Below are 24,411 nucleotides of genomic sequence, written 5' to 3'. Positions count from 1 at the left end.
AGGTGTCCCCATGTCCCTGTGGCCCTGCAGCTCTGAGATGAGGCTGACACAGCCAGGCCCTGCCTGGTGGCCATGGCCAGCTGTGCTGGGGCTAAAGCAGCCAGTCCAGAGCTCAGGCTGGGATTTTTTCCCATCTTTTTGTTCCTTTGGGAGCACATTTCATCCCATTCCCAGGTTCCTATCTCACAGGAGCTGCTGCCCTGACAGAGACCCTGCATTTCCCATCCCCCAGGGCCCCTGAGCACCTTCCCAGTTTGAGGGGGTAGGGAACACCCCCAGCCCCAGGCACATCCCCTCCCAGGCCTCCCAAAGCCTGCCCGGGATCAAACCCGGCCTGCAATGTGCTCTGTGTGATAACAGCCCTTCAAAAGCCCCCGAAAGGCAGGGAGAGCAGGCAAGAAGGCTTTGAGAAATAATTGGAAGAGCTGCTCCACTGGGAACCACAGGACATCCACAAGGAGCCCTTAATTAAGAGGAGCACTGGTGCTGCCCATGCCTGTGCCCAGAGCTGGGTCACAAGGGGTGTCTGGGCAGGAAAGAACAATGCAGGGAGTGCCTCAGCCCTGTGCAAATCCCCATGGAAGAGCAGCCTTGGAGGCTCCAGCCACCCTGATGGCCATGAATGGCCCTGCTGCTGTCCCCCTCCTGTCCCTCACACAAAGGGCAGCCTGGGGGAGCAGCCCCACGGGCTCTGGGGGGAAAGGACCCTCCAGACTGAAAGCCAGCCAGGAAATCGTTAGGGTTAGGGTTAGCCATGTGGCTAATTGCCTCTGATGCACAGCTGGGGGAGCCTGGCATGCTCCTTGCACACACCAAAACCAAGGGCCTGCCCTGCTCCTCCAGAGGAACCAGGCCCACCTTGTGCTGGACCACCCAGGACCACCATCCTGAGGGGGGAGCAGGGTCCTGAGCCCTGGAAAAGCTGAGCTTTGGCATGGGCAGGGTGCTCCCAGGGAGGCAAGGGGGGACTGGGACAGGAGCAGCAGGGACAAGGCCGGGGCGGGGCTGGGGCTAGGGCTGGGGCTGGGGCTGGGGCAGGGCTGGGGTTGGGGTTTTTGTGAGGGTGTTTCCCCTGCTGCTCAGCTGCTCTCTGGGTTTTACCCTTCACATCCTGGGTTCCCTTGCCCCTGCACTGGTCCCTCACACAGAGGCTGTGCCTGGTCCCCACGAGGCCTCTCAGTGCTGCTGTTCCTGCTCCAGGCAGGGCCTCTGCCAGCCCAGCAGTGCTCTGGGGGCAGAGGCAGGGCATCCTGCAGGGCTCCAGTGCCTCACTGCTCTGCTCCCTCCCCAGGGATCACCTTCCAGAGGCTGGTGAGGACAGAGCAGGGGCTGCCTGTGAAGAACTACCAGAGCTCCACAGTGTAAGTGTGGCCAGGGGCACTGCTGGGGCTCCCTGGGGCATCCCCTGGGGCTGGCACTGCTGCAGCATCGCCAGGGACTGGGCAGGAGGGCTGGGCTGAGCCGTGGGAGGGGTGAGGAGAGCACCTGGGCCATTTCCAGAGGCTGGGACAGGGTCTGTGAGCTCCCCATGCCAGTGACCCTGCAGATGTGGGGAAGGCAAAGTCCCCTCCCTAGGGAGCTGCTGGTGTTGGAGAGCAGTGGGACATGCTGAGATCCTGATTTTAGGAGCCACCACCCCCACAGGAGCCAGAGGGAGCCCCTCCCAGCCCTGCAGCTCTGAGCAGGCAGACTCTGCTCCTTCCTCGGGGGCTGAGCCTTTCCCTGCCGTCCTCATCTGCAAAGAGGGAAATGAGGCTGGGAATGGGCCTGGGCTGTCCTTAGAGCTCCTCCTCAGAGCTGCAGCTTCAGGAGGGAGATGTTCCGGGCTCGCTCGTGTCCTGTGGGGCTGGGCCAGGCTGGGCTGGGTTCCGGGGCTGGGCCGGACTGGGCTGGGCTCCGGGGCTGGGTTGGGCCAGGCTGGGCTGGGCTGGGCTCCAGGGCTGGGCTGGGCTGGGCTCCAGGGCTGTCTGTGTGCTGTGCCCCGGCCTGAGCCGTGTCCCTGTCCCCAGGACGGTGCTGCTGCTGAACCGCTCGGAGGTGCAGAGCGAGTTCCTGTCCATCGCCCGCAGGCTGAGCTCCAGCGAGCCCGCCCAGCACTCCACGCTGCTGCTGCTGCTCCAGCACCTCTACCAGGCCACCTTCGGCACCCACTGCGACCTGGACGGCCTGGGCCGGCTGCTCAAGGTGGGCAGGGGCAGCTGCTCAAGGTGGGCAGGGGCAGGGGCAGCTGCTCAGGGTGGGCAGGAGCAGCTGCTCCAGGTGGGCAGGGGCAGCTGCTCAGGGTGGGCAGGGGCAGGAGCAGCTGCTCCAGGTGGGCAGGGGCAGCTGTTCCAGGCTGCAGGAGCAGCTCTGTGCAGGGCCTGCTGCATTCATTTCCTCCCCAAAGCGCCACTGGTTTGGCAAAGGAAAAGAGTCTGGGTAACACTTTTTGGAGGAAAAATGCACCTTTTCCCCTCCTCAGGTTAGACCTGAGGTCTGAGGTGTTTTGTGAGGTGTGTGCAGAGGGCTCTCTGCCCTTTGATCCTGCCACTCCTTTCCCATCACACAGCGGAGAGAGGGAGGGCCCCAGATTTGAAAATCAGCAGAAATGTTTGTTTGACCAGAGAAACACCTGGGGGAGAGGAAAAAAAAGCCACGAAGGAAACCCCTGGGGTGTTTTCAAAATTATTTTTATTTACATTGGAAAAGTTTGGGGGGACTTGAGGGAGGCAGGGGCAGTGCAGGGGGGAGCGCCCCGTTAGTGATGCTGCCCAGTGCAGGGACCCCCTGACCGTGTCCCCCGGCTCTGCTCCGCAGTCCAAGCCCCTGGAGGAGCTCTCGGAGCTCTACGCCAGCGCTGCCGATGCTCAGGAGGCGGCGGCCGCCAGCCCCGACCCCGCGCTGGCCCGGGAGCGGCTCCAGGCCGTGCTGCGCGACATCGCCGGGGCCGCCTCCTTCCCCGGGGCCGCCTCCTTCCCCGGGGCCATCGCAGGTGAGCATCCCCCGGCCCTGCCTCCTTCCCCCGGCCCTGCCTCCTTCCCCCGGCCCTGCCTCCTTCCCCGGGGCTTTCTGCCGGCTCAGCCCCTGCAGCAGCAATGGGGAGAGGCTTTGCAGAGTCTCAGCCGAGTGCAATGACTGTGATAAAAAAGCACCGCCCCAGGTCCTGTTTAATAACCACACCTGAGCCACAAATGGTGTCATTTAAACAGCAACCAAACGAGTTGTGCCGCCTTTGAACGTTGAGGGGTGAGATGAAAGCGTTAATCAGAAACTGGCTCTAGCTGTGACATCTGGTGGCCATGGAGGTGTGAAGTGTTCCCGTGTCCTGAGCCAAGGACAGCAGCGTGCCCTGGGCTGCCCAAAGCACACGGGGGTGGGTGGGTGGCACCTCCAGGCCAGGGGAGCTGGCAGGGCTGGCCCTGGGGGACCCTCTAAACCAGCTGCTGTCCCTCCTCTCTCTGCAGGCGAGGCCCAGCCCCGCAAGCTGCACCCCTTCCCCATTCCCCCTGCACGCTGCTACACCTACAGCTGGGACCAGGACAACTTCGGTGAGTCAGGGCCCTGGCCCAGCTCTCAGCTGGGCCCCAAGCAGCTTTGGAGAAGTAGAAGGTTCCCCTTGTGCAGAGCTGGTGCTTCCCCATTCCTGGAAGGACCGTGTCTGTTCTTGGGAGGGCTCTGTGCCCTTCCCTGCTGGCCCCAGGGAGCCAGGGTGGGTCAGGGGGGGGTATGATCACCCAAAGGCTTGGCTTTGCTCCAGTTAAACCTGGATCAGACGTGAGGATGCAGTGGAAGCTGGGTGGGAAGGATGCAAAAGCCCAGCTGGAGTTTGCCTTTTGAGAACCCAGCCAGAACCTCGAGGAGAGAGACACAATTTTCTTTGCATTGCATCCGAGCCTTTACTGGAAATCTAAAACCTTTGGGGAGGAGGTTTCCAGCTCCTTGCTCGACACCAGGGTGGAGGAGAGCTTTGGCCAGGGGCAGCGGCAGCGGTGTCTGGGGCCACCACGTTTGCAGTGGCTCTGCTGGAGCCGTGGCAGACACCTCCTCCCTCCGGTCGCTTTCAGACATCCTCAACGACGTCCTCAGCAAGGAGTGCAGCATTGCCGAGCCCCTGGCCTCGGAGAACGAGGACGAGGAGGAGGAGGAAGAGGAGGAGGATGTGGAGACGGACGGCGGCTCCCCCGGGCAGGACTCGCTGCTGGCCCCGCTCTGTGCCCTCCCCGGGGACTCCGTGTACTCCGTGCTGGCCGAGGAGGGCTCCAAGCCCCCGCGGGTGTCCCTCTTCGCCTCTCCCAAGGAGTCCATCTCGGAGCTGACCGTGGTCTCCAGGAAGTCCCTCAAGTCCTTCGTGTCCAGCCTGAAGGACTGCATGGACAGCGGCTACGCCGAGGACAGCGACGAGAGCTCCGTGGAGGCGGCGGGCCGGCCCGAGCTGCCCAAGCAGCGCCAGTCGCTGACCAACCGGCTCTACAGACTGCTCAAGAGCAAGGGCCAGCAGCTGGTGCAGCGCCGGGACTGCCCGGGGCCATGCTCGCTCCCGCTGCGCCGCGCCGAGAGCCTGTGCGCGCCCCCGGCGCAGCCGCGCGTCCCCGCGCGCTCCCGCCGCGCGCTCTCGCTGCCGCAGCACGGCCCGGCCCGGCCCGGCCCCGCCCCGCTCGGCCCCCGGCCCCTGGGGCTGCCCCGCCGCCCCTTCCTCAGCTGCGACGAGGAGGAGGCCAAGGCGGGCACGCTGCGCGTGGTGGTGTTCGGCTCGGACCGCATCTCGGGCAAGGTGGCCCGAGCCTACAGCCGCCTCAGGTGAGCCCTTCCCCAGGTGAGCCCCCTTCCCCCAGGTGAGCCGGGGGCCGCGCTGCCCGCCCAGCCCAGCCCCTGGGCTCAGCCCAGCCCCTGGGCTCAGCCCAGCCCCTGGGCTCAGCCCAGCCCCTGGGCTCAGCCCAGCCCCTGGGCTCAGCCCAGCCCCTGGGCTCAGCCCAGCCCCTGGGCTCAGCCCAGCCCCTGGGCTCAGCCCAGCCCCTGGGCTCAGCCCAGCCCCTGGGCTCAGCCCAGCCCCTGGGCTCAGCCCAGCCCCTGGGCTCAGCCCAGCCCCTGGGCTCAGCCCAGCCCCTGGGCTCAGCCCAGCCCCTGGGCTCAGCCCAGCCCCTGGGCTCAGCCCAGCCCCTGGGCTCAGCCCAGCCCCTGGGCTCAGCCCAGCCCCTGGGCTCAGCCCAGCCCCTGCTCCTCGCCAGGCTCCAGGAGAGCTCCTGCCCCTCCCTGACGCGGTACTTCAGGCTGCAGTTCTTCTACGTGCCCGTCAAGAGGAGCTGCGTGGCTCCATCGACCCCGCAGATGCATCCTCATCATCACCCTCATCCTCACCCTCATCACCACCCCTCGGCGGCCCCGGGGGAGCCCCCGCCCCGGGCACAGGTGGGTGAGCCCTCCCCGGGGGTGCTGTGGGAGCCGGGGCAGGCTGGGGACCCTCGGGGTGACCCCAGTGCCGGTTCCAGGAGCCCTCCCCGGCCGGGACAGAGAGCAGCACCAACGACATCTCCCACTACCTCGGCCTGCTGGACCCCTGGTACGAGCGCAACGTGCTGGGGCTGATGAGCCTGCCCATGGGCGTCCTGTGCCAGGTGCGTCTGTGCCAGGGGCGGGGCGGGCTGTGCCCCTTCCCCAGGGAGCTGGGGAGCTGTTTGGAGAACCCTCTGCTGTGCCACACAGACATGGGATGGAGCTGGGGCTCCTGCTGATCAGCAGGAGGTTCCCATCCCCAGCAGGGTGGGTGGGCAGGTGTGGCTGGAGGTGCCACCTACCCCATCACCCCTCATACCCATTGTGCCACTTGCCCCATCACCCTATCACCCATTGTGCCACCTGCCCCATCACCCCTGTGACCCATTGTGCCACCCATGTGTCTCCTGCATTCTCACCTGCCCCATCACCCCTCTGACCCATTGTGCCACCTACCCCATCACCCACTGTGCCACCTACCCCATCACCCCTTGGACCCTTTGTGCCACTTGCCCCATCACCCCATCACCCATTGTGCCACCCACGTGTCTCCTGCATTCTCACCTGCCCCATCACCCCTGTGACCCACTGTGCCACCTGCCCCATCACCCCTCTGACCCATTGTGCCACCTGCCCCATCACCCACTGTGCCACCTGCCCCATCACCCCATCACCCACTGTGCCCCCTACCCCATCACCCGTTCTGCCCCCTACCCCATCACCCCTCTGACCCGTTGTGCCCCTGCAGTGTGCCAAGGCCGAGGCTGAGCCCCAGGAGGATGCCCAGGAGCAGCTGCCCATCCTGGCAGACATGATCCTCTACTACTGCCGCTTCGCCTTGCGCCCCGTGCTGCTGCAGCTCTACCAGACCGAGGTGGGCACAGGGAGAGGAGGGTGCTCTGGCTGTGGGGCAGTGGGGACGTGGCACGGCCACCACGTGCTGCTGAGGCAGAGCTCGGTCCCCTCTGGTCCCCTGGCATCCCTGGTGCCCTGGCTGATGCTCCTGGCTCGGAACTGAGAGCGGCTCCTGCCCTGACCACGAGCAGTTTTCCACCCCAGCACATTTCCCCGTGCACAAGGCAGTGCCTGGCACTGCTGCCAGCTTTTCCAGGTCGCTGGAATCTCTCCAGAGCTCTGCTTCCCAAAGCAAGCCCCTCCCTGAGGCGACTTTTCCCCACCCCGCTGTGTGCCTGGGGCAGGTGTGGTGGGGAAGGCTGAATTTGGGGTGCAGCCCCTGCTTTGGGGCTGTGCCTGGGGACCAAACAGGGCTTGGTGAGCAGAGTCATACGGGATTTCTGCTCCCAAAGCAGTTCCCAGACCCTGCTGTTGGCTCTTTGGGGTTTTTCCCAGTGGAGTTTTAAGTGAAAACGAGGGGTTTGGGTTGTTTTGGGGTCCAGCTAAAGGCAGGCACCACCAGGCTGCTGAAAGGTGATTTGAGAACATGGAAGGGCTTTCCCAAAGTGACCCATCTCCTAAGGACTGAGAAGGGTGAAGGCTGCCTGGCCAGGCTGGGTCCCCTCACCCCCACGTGTCCCCTCTTGTCCCCCTGGCAGCTCACCTTCATTGGGGGCGAGAAGAGGACCGAGGTCTTCATCCACTCCCTGGAGCTGGGGCACTCAGCAGCCACCAGGGCCATCAAGGCCTCAGGTCTGTAACTGCTCCTGCACCCCCAGCTGCCCTGGGGGCTGAAACCAGGGAAGGGAAGGGAAGGAAAGGGAAAGGAAGGGAAGCCTGGGCTGCAGGAGGTGTCTGAACCAGGCTGAGCAAGGATCCAGACAGCTTTTCACTGGTCTGGGAGGGAAACATCCCAGTTTTGTATTCCCTTCAGGAGTGAAACCATGGCAATGCCTGATTGTTTGTGCTGCTCTGAACTCTAGAATGGATTTACAATAAAACACCTCCAAGCCCGTTTCCTTCCTCTCATCAGCACCTGCCAAATGCAGTTTTTATCTCTCCTTGTTATGCTTGCTCTCTGTGCTCTGTCCAGAAGTGTCACTGATAAAATCCCTCTTTTCATCTCCTTGTTTTACTGGGCGAAGCCAGATTTGTGTGTGTGTGTGCTTGGAGCCTTCCGGGTGTCGTTTTTCGTGCTTTTATGTCACAAATTTGTAACGTTAGTGCTGTTAAGGGAGCAGAAGCAGCGGCAGGGACATCTGGCTGCAGTTGCTCGGGCACCCAGCCCGGGATGCGCTGCTGAAGCGCAGCTCACACAGACACCTCATGGCCAGCCCCAGCACTGCACCCGAACGCGTTCCTCGGGGCTTTAACCAGCTGCTTTGGTGGGAGCTCTGCTTGTCCTTCACAGCAGAGCCCATGAAATTCCCCCCTATGCAGTGTGACCCCCCTGCTCCCCCAAAACCAGGCTGGGGCAAAGAGCTCTTAGCCCCAAGCCATGAAACACCCCCAGTGCTGAATCCCATGTTTGCCCTTGGCTTGTCTGGCACTGCTTCACAGCTGCAGAAACTTATCCGGGGGGAAAAGAACAGTTAGGAAGTGTCAGACCAGCGTTTCAGGCCGACGTAGCGTGGGCAGAAACCTGCCTGAGCAAACAGGAGCAGGGGGAGCACTGTGGCCTTTGCTGCTCTGTGTTTTCCCTGAGCTCTGACCCCTCTGCACCGGCTCAGCCAGAGCCACTTTCAGTTCTGCTGAGTGGTTTTGTGTTGTAATTCCTCCCTGGATTCTTTGCTTTCTGCAGCTTTTAAGCCTCCTTTTCTCAGTTCTGCCCTTTTGGCCCACAGCTGTGCTCAGCAAGCCCTTTTCCCCTTCCTGACGCCCCGGGTGTGCTGCTGTGCCAATGTGTGATGTTTGCTCCTTGTTCCCTGCAGGTCCAGGCAGCAAAAGGCTGGGAATAGATGGAGACAGGGAAGCAATCCCACTGACACTACAGATTGCATACAGCAAGGTCAGTGCTGGCACTGCTGGGGCACCTCCAGAGCTGGGCACAGCTCTGGGACACTCATGGCAGGGACATGGAGGGGCTGGAGCGTGCCCAGGAAAGGGAATGGGGCTGGGGAAGGGGCTGGAGCACCAGGAGGGGCTGAGGGAGCGGGGAAGGGGCTCAGCCTGGAGAAAAGGAGGCTCAGGGGTAACCCTGTGGCTCTGCACAGCTCCTGAGAGGAGGGCACAGCCGGGGAGGGGGTGTCAGGCTCTGCTCCAGACAACAGGGACAGGAGGAGGGGGAACAGCCTCTGGCTGGGCCACAGGGAGTTTAGATTGGATATTAGGGATTATTCCTTCACTGAAAGGACTTTCCAGCCCTGGCACAGCTGTGCAGGGCAGTGGTGGAGTCACCATCCCTGGGGATGTTTAAAAGATGTGGGGTCGGTGCTTAAGGATTTGGTAGGGTTAGATTTAGGGTTGGATGTGACCTGAAAGGCCTTTTCCAAGCTGAATGGTTGTGTGCTTCTCTCTGCTGGGCTCTGGCTGCTCCCTGCAGACAGCTGCCAGTGGCAGGAGTCACTGGAATGATGTGGAGAAGGTCTGCACGTCTGTCAACCTCAGCAAGGCCTGCAGGAGGCACGAGGAGCTCGGTGGGTATGGGGTGGCAGTGCCAGGGGAGGCGGGGGGCACTGGGGGGGCAGGGAACCCTCTGGATCTCCTGGCTGGAAAATGAGGGAGGTGAGAATGCAGGAGACACCTGGGAGTCCCTGATGTTCCCTCAGCTGTGCTGTAGTGTTGGGAGTGTGCCAGTCCTCAGCACCACGTCGGGGACAAAGGACATGTCCTGTGCCACTGTCCCAAAGCCTCCAGCTGGAAGAGCATCCCCTAGGGATGGGGCTGGGATGGCTCAGGCACAGGCTGTCACTGGGCAGCACTTGCTTAGCAAGGAGGAACAGCAGGTGAAACTCTCCAGGTGAAGCAGGACCAGGGCCAGGTGCTGGTCCTGTATCCACAGCAGCTGCCTCACATGTGCCCTCAGCACACCCTTCCTGAGCCTGCTTCCCTTCCTGCAGCTCAGCCACAGCTCCCAGCCACCCGGCCTGGCCTCAGAGCCTTTGTTCGAATCAGGTTTCCAGTTAATCAGGCTTTGAGCCTTTCAAAAGCTCCAAGGCTCTGGCTCCGTGGTGCTTTTGGTTTGCTCTTGTTTAAGAGCTGCTGGTTTGGCCCTCAGACACATCCAGTTCTGAGACAGCTGAGGGGGTTCAGGTCCTTTTTCCTCGTGTGCCTGTGCCCGGCAGGTGTTTGTCAGCAGGATAATCGGGGGTTCAGGTCCTTTTTCCTCGTGTGCCTGTGCCCGGCAGGTGTTTGTCAGCAGGATAATCGGGGTGTTGCACCAACCAGGAGACATCCCTGATGCTCCATGGAGCTCCCCACTGTCCCTCCTGCCCATCCTGGAGCCAGTGCTGGGAGGAAAGCATCAGCAATGGGTTTGTCACCCCCTCTGAAGGCTGAGTTGGATGTTCCTGCTCTCGTTCAGGGCTGGCATCAGGGGCGCCCTCAGCTCCTCTCTGTGAATCTCCATCACTCCAAGAGGAACCCGATCCCCCTGGCCCCGTGGCTCTCCCGTTCCGCACTTTGGCCACGGGATGTCACTGTCATCCCAGGCACCAGGAGCTGCTGCAGCCCACCCGGAGCAGCTGCCCCTGCCCACCTTGAGCAGCTTGTTAAAGTAATAGAAATACAGTTGCAATTGTTTAAACTACACCTAGACTGAAATATTTGCTTTAAGAACATTTCTAATGCATTCAAAAATCCTAAAGGCACTTAAATTATTTCAAGAAGAAATAACAAGAGTTAGGTACTCATAAAATCGCCTTATAGCATAAATATATTAAAATATAGATGTCTAACTGAAGATATTAAAACTGTGGACTTCTGTATTACATTTAAATATTTTCATCCACATTCAAAAGAAGAATCTTTCTCAAAACTTCTGATTTATTTCTGGGTGGGCTCAGGAGAGGCCATGGGGGAGAGTCGCCCATTGGGGAGGGTCTTTCCTCATGGCAATGGGCGATGGATTTCCTCCTGTCTGCAGCCCAGGGGGGCTCAATGCTCTGTCCCGCTGTGTTTGGAAAGCAGCTGGAATTGCAGAGCACATTCAGCAGGAGGGGAGGAAAGCTGGGACTGCTCTGCATTCCCCCAGCTCTGGGATCCTGCTGGAGCTCCAGTTCTGGGATGCTCTGGGAGGTGCAGGGACTTCCTGGGTCCCAGCAGAGACCCAGGCCATGGCAGCCTCCTTCTGTTGCAGCCTCCAAGACAGAATGTCTCAACCTAACCATGACCGAGGTGGTCAAGAGGCAGAACTCCAAATCCAAGAAGAGTTTCAATCAGGTAACTGCAACCCTGGAGCTTTTACATCTGGGGAGGATGGGAGGGGAGCAGGGCTGGAGGGAGCAGCTCTCGGGGCATCCCTTTGCTGCTGTCCCCAGCTGCCCTGCCCAGCCCAGGGAAGGCGCTGAGGCAGCAGCTCCCTCACCCCAGCCTTTGCTCTCAGCAGATCAGCGTGTCCCAGATCAAAGTGGACAAGGTCCAGATCATCGGGGTCCAGTCCTCCTTCGCCGTGTGCCTGGACCAGGACGAGCAGAAGATCCTGCAGAGTGTAACCAGGTGGGAGCTGCAGCCAGAGCTGCTGGCACGGGGCAGCCTGACCCACCCATGGGAGCCCCGGGCTCTGAGCCCAGCTGGGATGGAGGCTCCTGCTCAGACACCAGCAGCGCTGTTCCCCCTGGGCTCTCAGCCCCGTTCCTGTTCCCCCTGGGCTCTCACTCAGCCCTGTTCCCATTCCTGCTGGGCTCTCAGCCCTGTTCCCATTCCTGCTGGGCTCTCAGCCCCGTTCCCATTCCTGCTGGGCTCTCAGCCCCGTTCCTGTTCCCCCTGGGCTCTCAGCCCCGTTCCCATTCCTGCTGGGCTCTCACTCAGCCTTGTTCCCATTCCTGCTGGGCTCTCAGCCCTGTTCCCATTCCTGCTGGGCTCTCAGCCCCGTTCCTGTTCCCCCTGGGCTCTCAGCCCCGTTCCCATTCCTGCTGGGCTCTCAGCCCCATTCCTCTTCCCCCTGGGCTCTCAGCCCCGTTCCCATTCCTGCTGGGCTCTCAGCCCCGTTCCTGTTCCCCCTGGGCTCTCAGCCCCGTTCCCATTCCTGCTGGGCTCTCAGCCCCATTCCTCTTCCCCCTGGGCTCTCAGCCCCGTTCCCATTCCTGCTGGGCTCTCGCTCAGCCCCGTTCCTGTTCCCCCTGGGCTCTCACTCAGCCCTGTTCCTGTTCCCCCTGGGCTCTGAGCCCCATTCCCATTCCTGCTGGGTTCTCAGTCCCATTCCCACTGCCCCTGAGGGTTCTCAGCCCTGTTCCTCCTGGGTTCCCATTCCCACTGGGCTCTCAGCCCCATTCTTGCTCAGTTCTCGGCCCCATTCCCATTCCTGCTGGGCTCTCAGCCCCATTCCTGCTCAGTTCTCAGCCCCGTTCCCCCTGGGCTCTCAGCCCCATTCTTGCTCAGTTCTCAGCTCCATTCCTGCTCAGTTCTCAGCCCCGTTCCCCCTGGGCTCTCAGCCCCATTCTTGCTCAGTTCTCAGCCCCGTTCCTGCTCAGTTCTCAGCCCCGTTCCTGCTCAGTTCTCAGCCCCATTCCTGCTCAGTTCTCAGCCCCGTTTCCATTCCCACTACCCCTGAGGGTTCTCAGCCCCCACCTGACTCAGGGGCTGTTTCCTGCTGTTCCCCTGCAGGTGTGAGATCTCCGTGTGCTACAAGCCCAGGGACTGTGACCCTCTGGCAGCGAGAGGCTCCCCCGTGGCTCCGCAGGACCCCTCCGAGTTCCAGTCCCTGCTGTGTTTGCCCATTGCCACCTTCAGCGGGGCACTGCCCTAGAGGAGCCGTGTCCCTGCAGAGCAGACTGTGCCACACCAGTCCAGGCTCAGGAGAAGGAAGAGGACACCCAGCCCAGCTCGTCCCCGAGCTCCTGCAGCTGCAGAGTCACCGTGGTGTCGCTGTGGGGGCTGAGCTGCTGCTCCAGGCTCAGGGAAACGGGATCCTTGTGCTCTGGTGTCCCTCCTCAGAAGGTTCCTGGGGGTCAGCAGATCCAGCACCTGGTGGGAGGGCAGGGCAAGGACAGGGATATTCCCTGCCAGGTGGGGAAGGGTGAGCTCATGGGGATATCTGGGGATAGGAATGTCCTCGGCTCAGTGGTGTCAGGTGTCTGTCAGTGCAGGGCAATTACAGAGCCCTGCTATTGGTGAAATAAGCCCAGTCCCGGTGGTGTTTCACCTGTCACATGGCGAGGATGCTCAGGACAGTTTTCTGGGATGGGGACAGGTTTCTCAAGGTTTCCCTTCCCCTCTGGAGGTGGGGTGTCCTGCAGGGAAGCAGAGCAGGGATCCTGCAGTGTGGGCTGGCTGTGTCACAGGGAACTGAGTGCACCAGGCCAGGGCAAGCACAGCTGCTGGTGGATCCGTGTATTTCCTGTGCACCCAGGAGAGGAATTCCCAGTTCCTGCAGGGTCGCAGCACTGAGCTGCACTCCCAGTCCAGCCCCTGATCGTGCATCCTGCTCCCAGCCCTGTGTGCCAGAGCCAGCCCAGGGCTGAACCCTCAGCAGCTGCTGGAAATCCATCAGGATCTGTGCTGGACTGCCTGCAGGGAGGGAAGGACTGGGGAAAGCACCAGGATTGCCTTAGGGCCACTGCAGAGTGACCTTTGCTGGAGGGAGACCCAGCTCCAAACCCACCGAGTGACGGCTGCAAGGGACAGCAGGATTTGAGATCCTCCCCCAAAACCTCTTCCCCCTCTCTACAGTGAGGCTGTAGGTACAGAAAGGTGCAATATTTGAGGATATTTAGGGGTAACCTGACCCTATGAGTGAAGAAATAAGAGTGGAAAAGCCTCGGGCTGTTTCTGGGTGGTTTTTGGGGATTGTAGCAGTGCTGGCAGCACAAGGGCTGCTGCAGGCCCCAAGGAGCTGATCCCAGTGTTGTGCTCCCTGGATGTGTCTGCAAGGGAGCTCTGGCACTGCTGGGGGCTGCCGGGCTCAGCCGCAGTGGGCTCAGTGCAGGGGGATCCTGCAGGAAGCAGGAGCTGGTGAGCTCCTGCCGCTGTCCCCAGGCCTGGTGGCACAGCAGCAGCATCACCTGGGGTTCAGGCTGCCAGGGAAGGGGCCAGAGCTCCTGGGGGCTCCAAGGAGAGGGGTCAGGTGTGTCTGCTGGACTCCTCCAGCCCTGCTGGGACCCCTCCTGTGCCCTGGCTCTGCTCCCAGCTCTGCTGGCTGCTGGCCACCTTCTGCTCCATTGCTGGGGCTGGCTTAGCCTGGGCCCAGGCCTGAGCACTGAGGTCCCCAAAGGGTTTTCTCTCTGCCTTTGCCTCCCCAGGCAGGTCTGAGATGAGTTCTCTGCAGTGGGGCTGGAATTTGGCAGGGGGTTGTTCTTGTTCAGGCCTTTGAACCAGCGCCTTGTCCTGTCAAACGCTGCTCATTGGCATCCCTGGCCAATTCCGTGCCATGGATCCATGCCAGGACACAAATCCCTCTGGGTTCAGCTGGCCCTCCAGCAGCCCTGGAGAATTCCCATCCCATCCAGAAAACCAAGCCCAAACTCCAGGGACTCCCAATCCTGGTGAAGGTTCTGGCCTCTGATGCTTTCTGGAAATGACAGAGTTCCAGGGCTCTTAGGGGTGGTTTCTGTACATTTGTGTAGCCTCAGCAAATCTGTGTAAAGTCTGTGCTGATCTGTAAAATACTGTGCAGAGAACTTTTAAAGTAATTGTAAAATATTAAAAGTTGATTTATTTCCAGTACAGGAGCAGTATTTGGGTCAAGGAATTCCTGGGTGGGTGGGAGGCACAGGAGGAGGCTCCAAAACTCCCCAGAGGAGCTGACCTGGGAGCAGGAAAAGGCTGAGAGTCATTGGCAGAGACAATTCCAGGACCCACCACAGCACCAGGATTTTTCCTTCAGGTGCTCCAAAGTGTCCTGCTCAGGTGGGTGACCTGGGATTAACCTGCAGCTAGAACCTGCACAGTCTTTATCAGTTAAATGGTGTTTCCCACCCTCACAGGACAGCCTGAGGTGCTGCCCGGACTTGAACACTCCATGGTTTATTATTAACATCTTTTTATCCCCTTAGTATGATTTTTTTCAAGAAAAAAACAAAAAAAACAAAAAAAACAAACAAAAAAAAAAAAACAAAGGGAAAAAAAAAAGAGAGAGAGAAGTATTGGAGATGACTCAGTTTAGAGAAATGAAAAAGGCAACCTCAATGCCACCACACTGCCAGCTTGGCTTTCCCTCTCCCCAGATCCCCTCATCTTCTATATTTGCTGGAGCTGGACTAGAAATAGAACTGGGCTGAAGGCCAGGGTAGAAAATAGAGCCACAGCATCAGAAGTGTTTGGTTTGTGACCTGTTCCCTTCCAAGTGTATGGAAATCCCCCGGGGCTGGGATTGGGGCTGGAGGAATAGCCCTGGCCCCGCCGGCCCTGCTCACTGCCCCCCTGGCACAGCCCCAGCCGCTCTGGGCACCCTGTGCCAGGGCCTGCCCACCCTGCCAGGGAACAATCCCTGATTCCCAAGATCCCATCCAGCCCTGCCCTCTGTCAGTGGGAGCCATTCCCTGTGTCCTGTCCCTCCTTCCCTTGTCCCCAGTCCCTCTGCAGCTCTCCTGGAGCCCCTTCAGGCCCTGGCAGGGGCTCTGAGCTCTCCCTGGAGCTTCTCCTCTCCAGGTGAGCACCCCCAGGTGTCCCAGGCTGGCTCCAGAGGGGCTCCATCCCTCGGGGTATCAGGAGATCCCTTCAGGAGACAGAGGTTTTCCATGTGAGGAAGATTCCAGCTGCTTCCCAACCTCCCTGCACCCCACCCATGCACTGAAGTGACCAGGTACAGAAGGATACATACAAGGCGCTGCTCTGGTGCCGTGTATAGACCCGGTGGCGGTGGAAGCGGCGTGCCAGGGCACAGGGATGCCGGCTGTGGCCGGACAGCGGCACGCAGCGGCTCGGAACCAGGACCGGGCTGTGCCAAAGCTGCGGCGAAAGCAGCGGCGGGTGGCGGCGGGGCCACGGAGATGGAATTGCGCATGCGTGCAGCTGATCCCGGAAGCGGCGCTGTGGTTGGATGAGCCGGCGCGGAGTGATATCGCTGGTGCGGGAGTTGTAGCAACTGCGCATGCGTGCGGTGTGTCACTATGGCAACGTGGGGACAGCCCTGATGCCGGCAGCGGGCCGGGGGGGGTGCGGGAGGCGGCGGAGCCGCGGTAACGGGGCTGCGGCTGTGGAAGGGAACGCTGGGACGCCCGTGGTTGCAGGAGGCGGCGGAGCCGCGCCATCCAGCAGCTCTGAAGCGGGGGGGCCGCGGTGCGGAAGGCGCGGCTCGGCCCCACGGGCGGCGGCGGAGCGGCCCCTCGTCAGCGGGAGATGATCCCGGGGTGGCGGGAGGCGGGAGGAGCGGCGTGGAGGCGGCGGGAGTCTGCTGCGGGGGCGGGGGGGGGCGGGGGGGGGGGGCGGCATGGGCGGCGCTGACGGGAGGCGGGGCTGGAGCGGCGGCAGGCACGGCAGAGGCGGGGCTGGAGCGGCAGCCGGCACGGCAGAGGCGGGGCTGGAGCGGCGGCCGGCACGGCAGAGGCTGCAGACCGAGGTGTAGGCGCCGCGGCGCCGGCACGGGGGGGCTGTGCGGGCTGGGGCGCCCCGGTCCCAGCGCAAGCGGTGCCGTGCCGGGACCGGGGGATGGCGCTGAAGCGCCGGCAGGGACGGGGTCTGCCGTGGCGTTTGCCCTGCGGCGGGGCCCGTGGGCAGCTCGGGGTGCGCTGCGTGCGCTTGGAACGCCAGGGCGGGGGGGGGCGGGCTCCCGCGGCAGCACGCACAGGGGGCGCTGGGGGCGCAGCGCGGCCGCTCCAGGCGCACTCGGCTCCGCAGAGCCAGGAGCCGCAGGGAACGGCAAAGACGCAGCAGTGACAGGACCGGGCTGCCGCCGGCCCCGCTGTGTCGGCAAAGGGGGCGCGGGGGACGTGGGGGGCGGCAGGAGCGGCCGCACTCGCGGGTAATGGGGGGGGGGGAAGCGGCGGGACCCGTGGGGGCAGGAGGGGGCGGGGCTGCGGTGACGCCGGTGGGCGGGCTCGGAGAGGCGGGATTAGGGGGCGGGGCCGCGGTAGCCGGGACAGCTGGGACCGACGGGATGGCAAAGGCGGGGATGGCGGGAGCGGTGGGAGGGGCCACGAGGTCCGGAAGGGTGGCGGGACCGCGAGGGCGGGGGGAGGGGCGGCAGGGATCAGCGAGACTGCGGTACCGGAGCCGTGGGGTCCGATGGGCAGGTGGGGGGCGTGTCCCGTTGGAGACTCGCGGCAGCAGGGGGCGGAGTCGCGGCAGGAGCAGAGCTCAGCACGGCAGCAGCTGCGGGCGCCCCCTTGTGGCAAAGAGCTCAACCAGCGCCCAGCAAGCCAGGACCAGCCCCACGGCAGCCAAATCTCCGAGGGAGATACAATTAAAGTGCTTTACAACAGCTTTTGCGACAGTCGCGCTTTACGGCACCTTTTACGACAGCCGCGCTTTACGGCACCTTTTACGACAGTCGCGCTTTACGGCACCTTTTACGACAGTTCTGCTTTACGGCACCTTTTACGACAGTCGCGCTTTACGGCAGTTTTGCGACAGTCGCGCTTTACGGCAGCTTTTACGACAGCCGCGCTTTACGGCACCTTTTACGACAGTCGCGCTTTACGGCACCTTTCACGACAGTTCTGCTTTACGGCAGCTTTTACGACAGTCGCGCTTTACGGCAGTTTTGCGACAGTCGCGCTTTACGGCAGCTTTTACGACAGTCGCGCTTTACGGCACCTTTTACGACAGTTCTGCTTTACGGCACCTTTTACGTCAGTTCTGCTTTACGGCACCTTTTACGACAGTCGCGCTTTACGGCACCTTTTACGACACTTCTGCTTTACGGCACCTTTTACGACAGCCGCGCTTTACGGCACCTTTTACGACAGTCGCACTTTACGGCACCTTTTACGACAGTTCTGCTTTACGGCACCTTTTACGACAGTCGCGCTTTACGGCACCTTTTACGACAGTTCTGCTTTACGGCACCTTTTACGACAGTCGCGCTTTACGGCACCTTTTACGACAGTCGCGCTTTACGGCAGCTTTTACGACAGTCGCGCTTTACGGCACCTTTTACGACAGTCGCGCTTTACGGCACTTTTTACGACAGTCGCGCTTTACGGCAGGTTTTACGACAGTCGCGCTTTACGGCACCTTTTTCGACAGTCGCGCTTTACGGCAGCTTTTACGACAGTTTTGCTTTACGGCAGCTTTTACGACAGTCGCGCTTTACGGCACTTTTTACGACAGTCGCGCTTTACGGCAGGTTTTACGACAGTCGCGCTTTACGGCACCTTTTTCGACAGTCGCGCTTTACGGCACCTTTTACGACAGTCGCGCTTTACGGCAGCTTTTACGACAGTTTTGCTTTACGGCAGCTTTTACGACAGTCGCGCTTTACGTCACCTTTTACGACAGTCGCGCTTTACGGCAGTTTTGCGACAGTCGCTCTTTACGGCAGCTTTTACGACAGTTTTGCTTTACGGCACCTTTTACGACAGTCGTTCATTACGGCACTACCTTTTATGGGACTTTTAAGGTACTTTACAGCACTTTACGGTTTTTTTTTGGTTTTCATTAATTTTTAATTTTTTTTTAATTTTTTTTATTAAATTTTATTTTTTTATTTTTCTAGTTTTAAAGCTTTTTATTTTATTTTATTAATTTTTTTACTTAATTTTTTTTTTTTTTTTTATTTTTAAAGCTTTTTATTTTACTTTTTAATTTTATTTTTTATTTAATTTTCAATTTTAATTTTTCTTTTTTTTAAGCTACTCATTTTATTAATTTTATTTTTTACTTAATTTTTATTTTTAATTTTTCTATTTTAAAAGTCTTTTTTTAATTTTATTTTTTATTTAATTTTTTAATTTTTCTATTTTTTAAGCTTTTTATTTTATTTTATTAATTTTATTTTTTACTTAATTTTCATTTTTAATTTTTTCTATTTCTAAAGTTTTTTATTTTATTTTTTAAATTATATTTTTTATTTAATTTTCATTTTTAATTTTGCTATTTTTAAAACTTTTCATTTTATTTTTTAATTTTATTTTTATTTAATTTTCATTTTTACTTTTTTGATTTTTAAATCTTTTCATTTTATTTTATTAATTTTTAAATTTAATTCATATTTTTAATTTTTCTTTTTTTAAAGCTTTTTATTTTAATTTTTTCATTTTATTTTTTATTTAATTTGTTTTTTAAATTTTTTTATTTTTAAAGCTTTATTTTATTTTTTAATTTTTTATTTAATATTTTAATTTTTCTATTTTTTTGCTTTTTATTTTATTTATTTTATTTCTTACTTAATTTTTAATTTTATTTTTTATTTTTAATGCTTTTTATTTTAATTTTTTATTTTATTTTTATTTAATTTTTATTTTTAATTTTTCTATTTTTAAAGCTTTTTATTTTATTAATTTTATTTTTATTTAATTTTTATTTAATTTTTTTATTTTTAATTTTTTTATTTTTAAATATTTATTTTATTTTTTAATTTTATTTTTTATTTAATTTTTTAATTTTCCTATTTTTAAGCTTTTCATTTTATTTTATTAATTTTATTTTTGCTTAATTTTTATTTTTAATTGTTCTATTTTAAATCTTTATTTTATTTTTTAAATTTTACGTTTTATTTAATTTTTAAAATTTTTCTATTTTTAAAGCTTTTTATTTTTTTTATTAATTTTATTTTTTTACTTAATATTTATTTTTAATTTTCCTATTTTTAAAGCTTTATTTTATTTTTTAAATTTTTTTTGTTTTATTTATTAAATTTTTCTATTTTTTAAGGTTTTTATTTTATCTTTTTAATTTTATTTTGTACCTAATTTTTATTTTTAATTTTTCTATTTTTAAGGCTTCTGGGCCCCTCAGTTTAGGAGGGATGTTGAGATGCCTGAGCGTGTCCAAAGGAGAGCAACGAGGCTGCTGAGGGGCTTGGAACACAAGCCGTGTGAAGAATGACTGAGGGAGCTGGGGTTGTTCAGCCTGGAGAAAAGGAGACTCAGAGGTGACCTCATCACTCTCTTCAGTGTCCTGAAGGGTGACTGTGGTGAGCTGGGGGTCGGTCTCTATCTCCAGGCAGCAACAGACAGAACAAGAGGACACAGTCTCGAGCTGTGCCAAGGGAGATACAGGCTGGAATTAAGGAGGAAGTTTTTCACAGAAAGAGTGGTCAAATACTGGAATCATCTACCCAGGGAGGCGGTGGAGTCACCATCCCTTGATGTGTTTAAAAAAAGACTGGATGTGGCACTTGGTGCCATGATCTAGTTGAGGTGTTAGAACATGGCTTGGACTCGATGATTTTGAAGATCTCTTCCAACCTAGAAATTCTGTGATTCTGTGAAATAAGAGTGGAAAAGCCTCGGGCTGTTTCTGGGTGGTTTTTGGGGATTGTAGCAGTGCTGGCAGCACAAGGGCTGCTGCAGGCCCCAAGGAGCTGATCCCAGTGTTGTGCTCCCTGGATGTGTCTGCAAGGGAGCTCTGGCACTGCTGGGGGCTGCCGGGCTCAGCCGCAGTGGGCTCAGTGCAGGGGGATCCTGCAGGAAGCAGGAGCTGGTGAGCTCCTGCCGCTGTCCCCAGGCCTGGTGGCACAGCAGCAGCATCACCTGGGGTTCAGGCTGCCAGGGAAGGGGCCAGAGCTCCTGGGGGCTCCAAGGAGAGGGGTCAGGTGTGTCTGCTGGACTCCTCCAGCCCTGCTGGGACCCCTCCTGTGCCCTGGCTCTGCTCCCAGCTCTGCTGGCTGCTGGCCACCTTCTGCTCCATTGCTGGGGCTGGCTTAGCCTGGGCCCAGGCCTGAGCACTGAGGTCCCCAAAGGGTTTTCTCTCTGCCTTTGCCTCCCCAGGCAGGTCTGAGATGAGTTCTCTGCAGTGGGGCTGGAATTTGGCAGGGGGTTGTTCTTGTTCAGGCCTTTGAACCAGCGCCTTGTCCTGTCAAACGCTGCTCATTGGCATCCCTGGCCAATTCCGTGCCATGGATCCATGCCAGGACACAAATCCCTCTGGGTTCAGCTGGCCCTCCAGCAGCCCTGGAGAATTCCCATCCCATCCAGAAAACCAAGCCCAAACTCCAGGGACTCCCAATCCTGGTGAAGGTTCTGACCTCTGATGCTTTCTGGAAATGAGAGAATTCCAGGGCTCTTAGGGGTGGTTTCTGTACATTTGTGTAGCCTCAGCAAATCTGTGTAAAGTCTGTGCTGATCTGTAAAATACTGTGCAGAGAACTTTTAAAGTAATTGTAAAATATTAAAAGTTGATTTATTTCCAGTACAGGAGCAGTATTTGGGTCAAGGAATTCCTGGGTGGGTGGGAGGCACAGGAGGAGGCTCCAAAACTCCCCAGAGGAGCTGACCTGGGAGCAGGAAAAGGCTGAGAGTCATTGGCAGAGACAATTCCAGGACCCACCACAGCACCAGGATTTTTCCTTCAGGTGCTCCAAAGTGTCCTGCTCAGGTGGGTGACCTGGGATTAACCTGCAGCTAGAACCTGCACAGTCTTTATCAGTTAAATGGTGTTTCCCACCCTCACAGGACAGCCTGAGGTGCTGCCCGGACTTGAACACTCCATGGTTTATTATTAACATCTTTTTATCCCCTTAGTATGATTTTTTTCAAGAAAAAAAACAAAAAAAACCAAAAAAAAACAAAAAAAAAAAACAAAGGGAAAAAAAAGAGAGAGAGAGAAGTATTGGAGATGACTCAGTTTAGAGAAATGAAAAAGGCAACCTCAATGCCACCACACTGCCAGCTTGGCTTTCCCTCTCCCCAGATCCCCTCATCTTCTATATTTGCTGGAGCTGGACTAGAAATAGAACTGGGCTGAAGGCCAGGGTAGAAAATAGAGCCACAGCATCAGAAGTGTTTGGTTTGTGACCTGTTCCCTTCCAAGTGTATGGAAATCCCCCGGGGCTGGGATTGGGGCTGGAGGAATAGCCCTGGCCCCGCCGGCCCTGCTCACTGCCCCCCTGGCACAGCCCCAGCCGCTCTGGGCACCCTGTGCCAGGGCCTGCCCACCCTGCCAGGGAACAATCCCTGATTCCCAAGATCCCATCCAGCCCTGCCCTCTGTCAGTGGGAGCCATTCCCTGTGTCCTGTCCCTCCTTCCCTTGTCCCCAGTCCCTCTGCAGCTCTCCTGGAGCCCCTTCAGGCCCTGGCAGGGGCTCTGAGCTCTCCCTGGAGCTTCTCCTCTCCAGGTGAGCACCCCCAGGTGTCCCAGGCTGGCTCCAGAGGGGCTCCATCCCTCGGGGTATCAGGAGATCCCTTCAGGAGACAGAGGTTTTCCATGTGAGGAAGATTCCAGCTGCTTCCCAACCTCCCTGCACCCCACCCATGCACTCAAGTGACCAGGTAGGGCTCCAAAATACCTGTAAATCCCAGAGCACAGCCCCAGCCCACAGGGACAAAGGGCTGCTTTGTCCCTCGCCTGCCACACAAGAGGTTCTTTCTCTGCCTCAGTTTGGTTCTTCCCTTTTTCCCCCAGTCCTCTGACTGAAGGCTTTGTGTGAGCAGGGTCACACCTTGCTCTTCCTCTCTCTGTGGCCAGGAGCTGATGTTATCTGGGGGAATTTGGCAGTTCCCTGTGCTGCTCTGAGGGTTTCTGTCTGCTGTGTTTTGGTGTTTAATGACATCAGAAAATGTGGGGAACCAAGCTCTTGGTGCCCCTTCCATGGGCTGCCACGAGGATGGGGCCCCACAGCAGGAGGAGGGTTCAGGGTGCTCTGACAGAGCTGGAAAGGCAGGAGGGGAAGGGCTGGGGTGAGGCTGAAGGGTTCCCTTCAGTGCACTGGATTTTTGGGTTTGGTGGCAATGAGCAGGTGCTGGGTGTGTGCTGTGGGCAGTGGCCGAGGAGCTCTCTGGCCTCCCCATTCTCTGTGCAGGGGGACAGAGCCCAGTTCTGGGGACAAATAGGGGATGGTGAAGGTTTGGGGCCTGCAGTGCCCAGCGGGGAGGGGAGGAGTGCAAATCCCTGGGAACAAGGGAGGGATACAGCAAAGCCAGAGCTCAGCCCCCTCCTTCTGTCCTGTGCAAAGTGTGGGGCCAGCCCAGCCCTGCCCGAGCCTCTTCCCTCTGGAATTTGCATGGCAAGCAGGGGACAGAAGCAGCTCCTGAGCCTCTTCCCTCTGGAATTTGCATGGCAAACAGGGCACAGAGGCAGCTCCTGAGCCTCATCCCTCTGGAATTTGCATGGCAAACAGGACAGAGGCAGCTGCTGCCCCTGTCACAGCTCCTGCACGCTGGGAAACTCCTGCTGAGGAGGGACAGACAGAGATGGCATCAGGACAGGGGGACAGGCACGGGACAATGCTCTACTGACCCCAGACCTTCCCCTGGGCTCTTGAAGGTGCTGTGACCCTGACAGGGACACAGAGTCCCGTGTGTGACCCTGGCAGGGACAAACAGTGTCCCACGTGTGTGACCCCAGCAGGGACAAACAGTGTCCCACGTGTGTGACCGTGGCAGGGATGGGCAGTGTCCGTGTGTGACCCAGGGACAAACAGCATCCCGTGTGTGCCCGGGCCGTGCCCGCCTGCCCGATGGCCGTGTGTCCATGTCCCTGGTGCACAGCAGGGCAGGGGAACGAGGGTGTTCCCACCGCTGCTGCTGCTCTCGGAGCCGTCCTGCTCTCCCTCGGGGCGGCTCAGGGCGGGGCTGGGGAAGGGATGCAGCGTTTGGCACCAGCGCAGCGAGAGGAGCTGGCCCGAGGGACGCCGACAGCCCTCGCTGCCTCCTCCTGCCTTTCTGTCCACTCAGGAAGGAAGGAGGTTGTTTTTAAACCTGGGCCCCAGGTACAGAGCGGTACCTAAGGCTTTTCCTCGTGCAAAAGGAATGGGAAGTGATGCAGAGTCAGCTGCAGTTCCCACACTCCCTCCAGAAGGATTTTCTTGCCCAAACCACTCCTCCAGCAAAGCTGGGTACCTCAAACCCTGCTCTGGGTACAGCTGGGAGCTCATCCTGCCCTGCCCCACATCCCACGGGGAGCAGCGCTCCTCTCCGTGTTCGGGCCGGGTCTGCCGTGTCCTCAGAGCCCTGCCGTGTCCCTGCCGTGTCCCCTCAGCCCTGCCGTGTCCCTGCCATGTCCTCAGAGCCCTGCTGTGTCCCTGCCGTGTCCTCAGAGCCCTGCTGTGTCCCTGCCGTGTCCCTGCCGTGTCCTCAGAGCCCTGCCGTGTCCCTGCCGTGTCCCTGCCGTGTCCTCAGAGCCCTGCTGTGTCCCTGCCGTGTCCCCTCAGCCCTGCCGTGTCCCGGGTGCCAGCCCTGGGCTGTGCCAGCCTGCAAACAGATCTCGCTGTGCAGGCACCGCCAGGGCGCCGCCGGAGCCCGCAGCCCCGGGCAGCCTCACCTGGGCCCGGGGCTCAGCCCCGCTCTGCTGCCACTGGGTCACATTGCGGTGACAATGACACCGTGCTGAGCACAGACCCGCTCCAGGCTGGGCCGGGGCAGTCAGGCTGCTCCAGGAGGGGCCGGCCCTGCCCAGGCTGCGGCCCGAGCTGGCAGCGGGCTCTGAGCAAAAGCAGATGTGGGAGATGCTGCGGGCGGGAGGCGCTGCCAGGGGCACAAACACCGCGCCTGGAACGGGGAGTCCTTGGAGGCACTGCTGGTGTCCCGGGGCGATGCTGTTTGTTGGGAGCTGTGAGCATCCAGGCTCTCCCTTCCCTACCTCCCTGCGCGGCAGCAGCGCCGGGACTGTCGCTGTCTGGGACGGCTGGCAGCACAGCAGGGGCTGTGCCAGGCCCGGGGCCGCTGCCAGGGGCGGTGCCAGGCTCTCAGACTCATCCCCGGGCAGCCCGACCGGCTTAGAGGGGACCGCGCCCAGGGCAGGGCTGAGCCCGGGGAGCGCCGGGGGAGCGAGCGGCGCACGGGGACAGCTCTGTCACCGCGGGACCGCTCCGCCAAAGAGGAAGTTGTCTCGAAAGAACTCGGCGCTTCCCCT

General features: G+C 58.2%; 1 protein-coding gene across 2 annotated transcripts in view; it reads left to right on the top strand.

Moving 5' to 3' along the window:
* The window catches only part of PIK3R5 (phosphoinositide-3-kinase regulatory subunit 5), a 43,621-nt gene extending 29,437 nt beyond the window's left edge, over positions 1–14,184 (top strand). Inside the window, exons 6-19 of one of the 2 annotated variants that reach the window (XM_071452894.1) lie at positions 1,292–1,361; positions 2,010–2,184; positions 2,797–2,971; positions 3,444–3,527; positions 4,044–4,776; positions 5,205–5,385; positions 5,466–5,591; positions 6,218–6,343; positions 7,023–7,116; positions 8,295–8,371; positions 8,906–8,999; positions 10,661–10,743; positions 10,910–11,019; positions 12,127–14,184. In XM_071452894.1, the coding sequence (XP_071308995.1) occupies positions 1,292–1,361; positions 2,010–2,184; positions 2,797–2,971; positions 3,444–3,527; positions 4,044–4,776; positions 5,205–5,385; positions 5,466–5,591; positions 6,218–6,343; positions 7,023–7,116; positions 8,295–8,371; positions 8,906–8,999; positions 10,661–10,743; positions 10,910–11,019; positions 12,127–12,268 (2,270 nt within the window). In that variant the 3' untranslated portion in view covers positions 12,269–14,184. Of the gene's footprint in view, positions 1–1,291; positions 1,362–2,009; positions 2,185–2,796; positions 2,972–3,443; positions 3,528–4,043; positions 4,777–5,204; positions 5,386–5,465; positions 5,592–6,217; positions 6,344–7,022; positions 7,117–8,294; positions 8,372–8,905; positions 9,000–10,660; positions 10,744–10,906; positions 11,020–12,126 lie in introns of both variants that reach the window. The other variant, XM_071452893.1, reaches the window with a different exon arrangement.
* Positions 14,185–24,411: the final 10,227 nt, after the last annotated feature.

This window comes from Agelaius tricolor, unplaced genomic scaffold (genome assembly GCF_023055355.1).
Source record: "Agelaius tricolor isolate 1412-34295 unplaced genomic scaffold, bAgeTri1.0.p SCAF_35, whole genome shotgun sequence".
NCBI lineage: Eukaryota > Metazoa > Chordata > Aves > Passeriformes > Icteridae > Agelaius > Agelaius tricolor.
The sequence above is the reverse complement of the archived record's forward strand: the minus strand, read 5'-3'. Positions and strand labels throughout refer to the sequence as shown.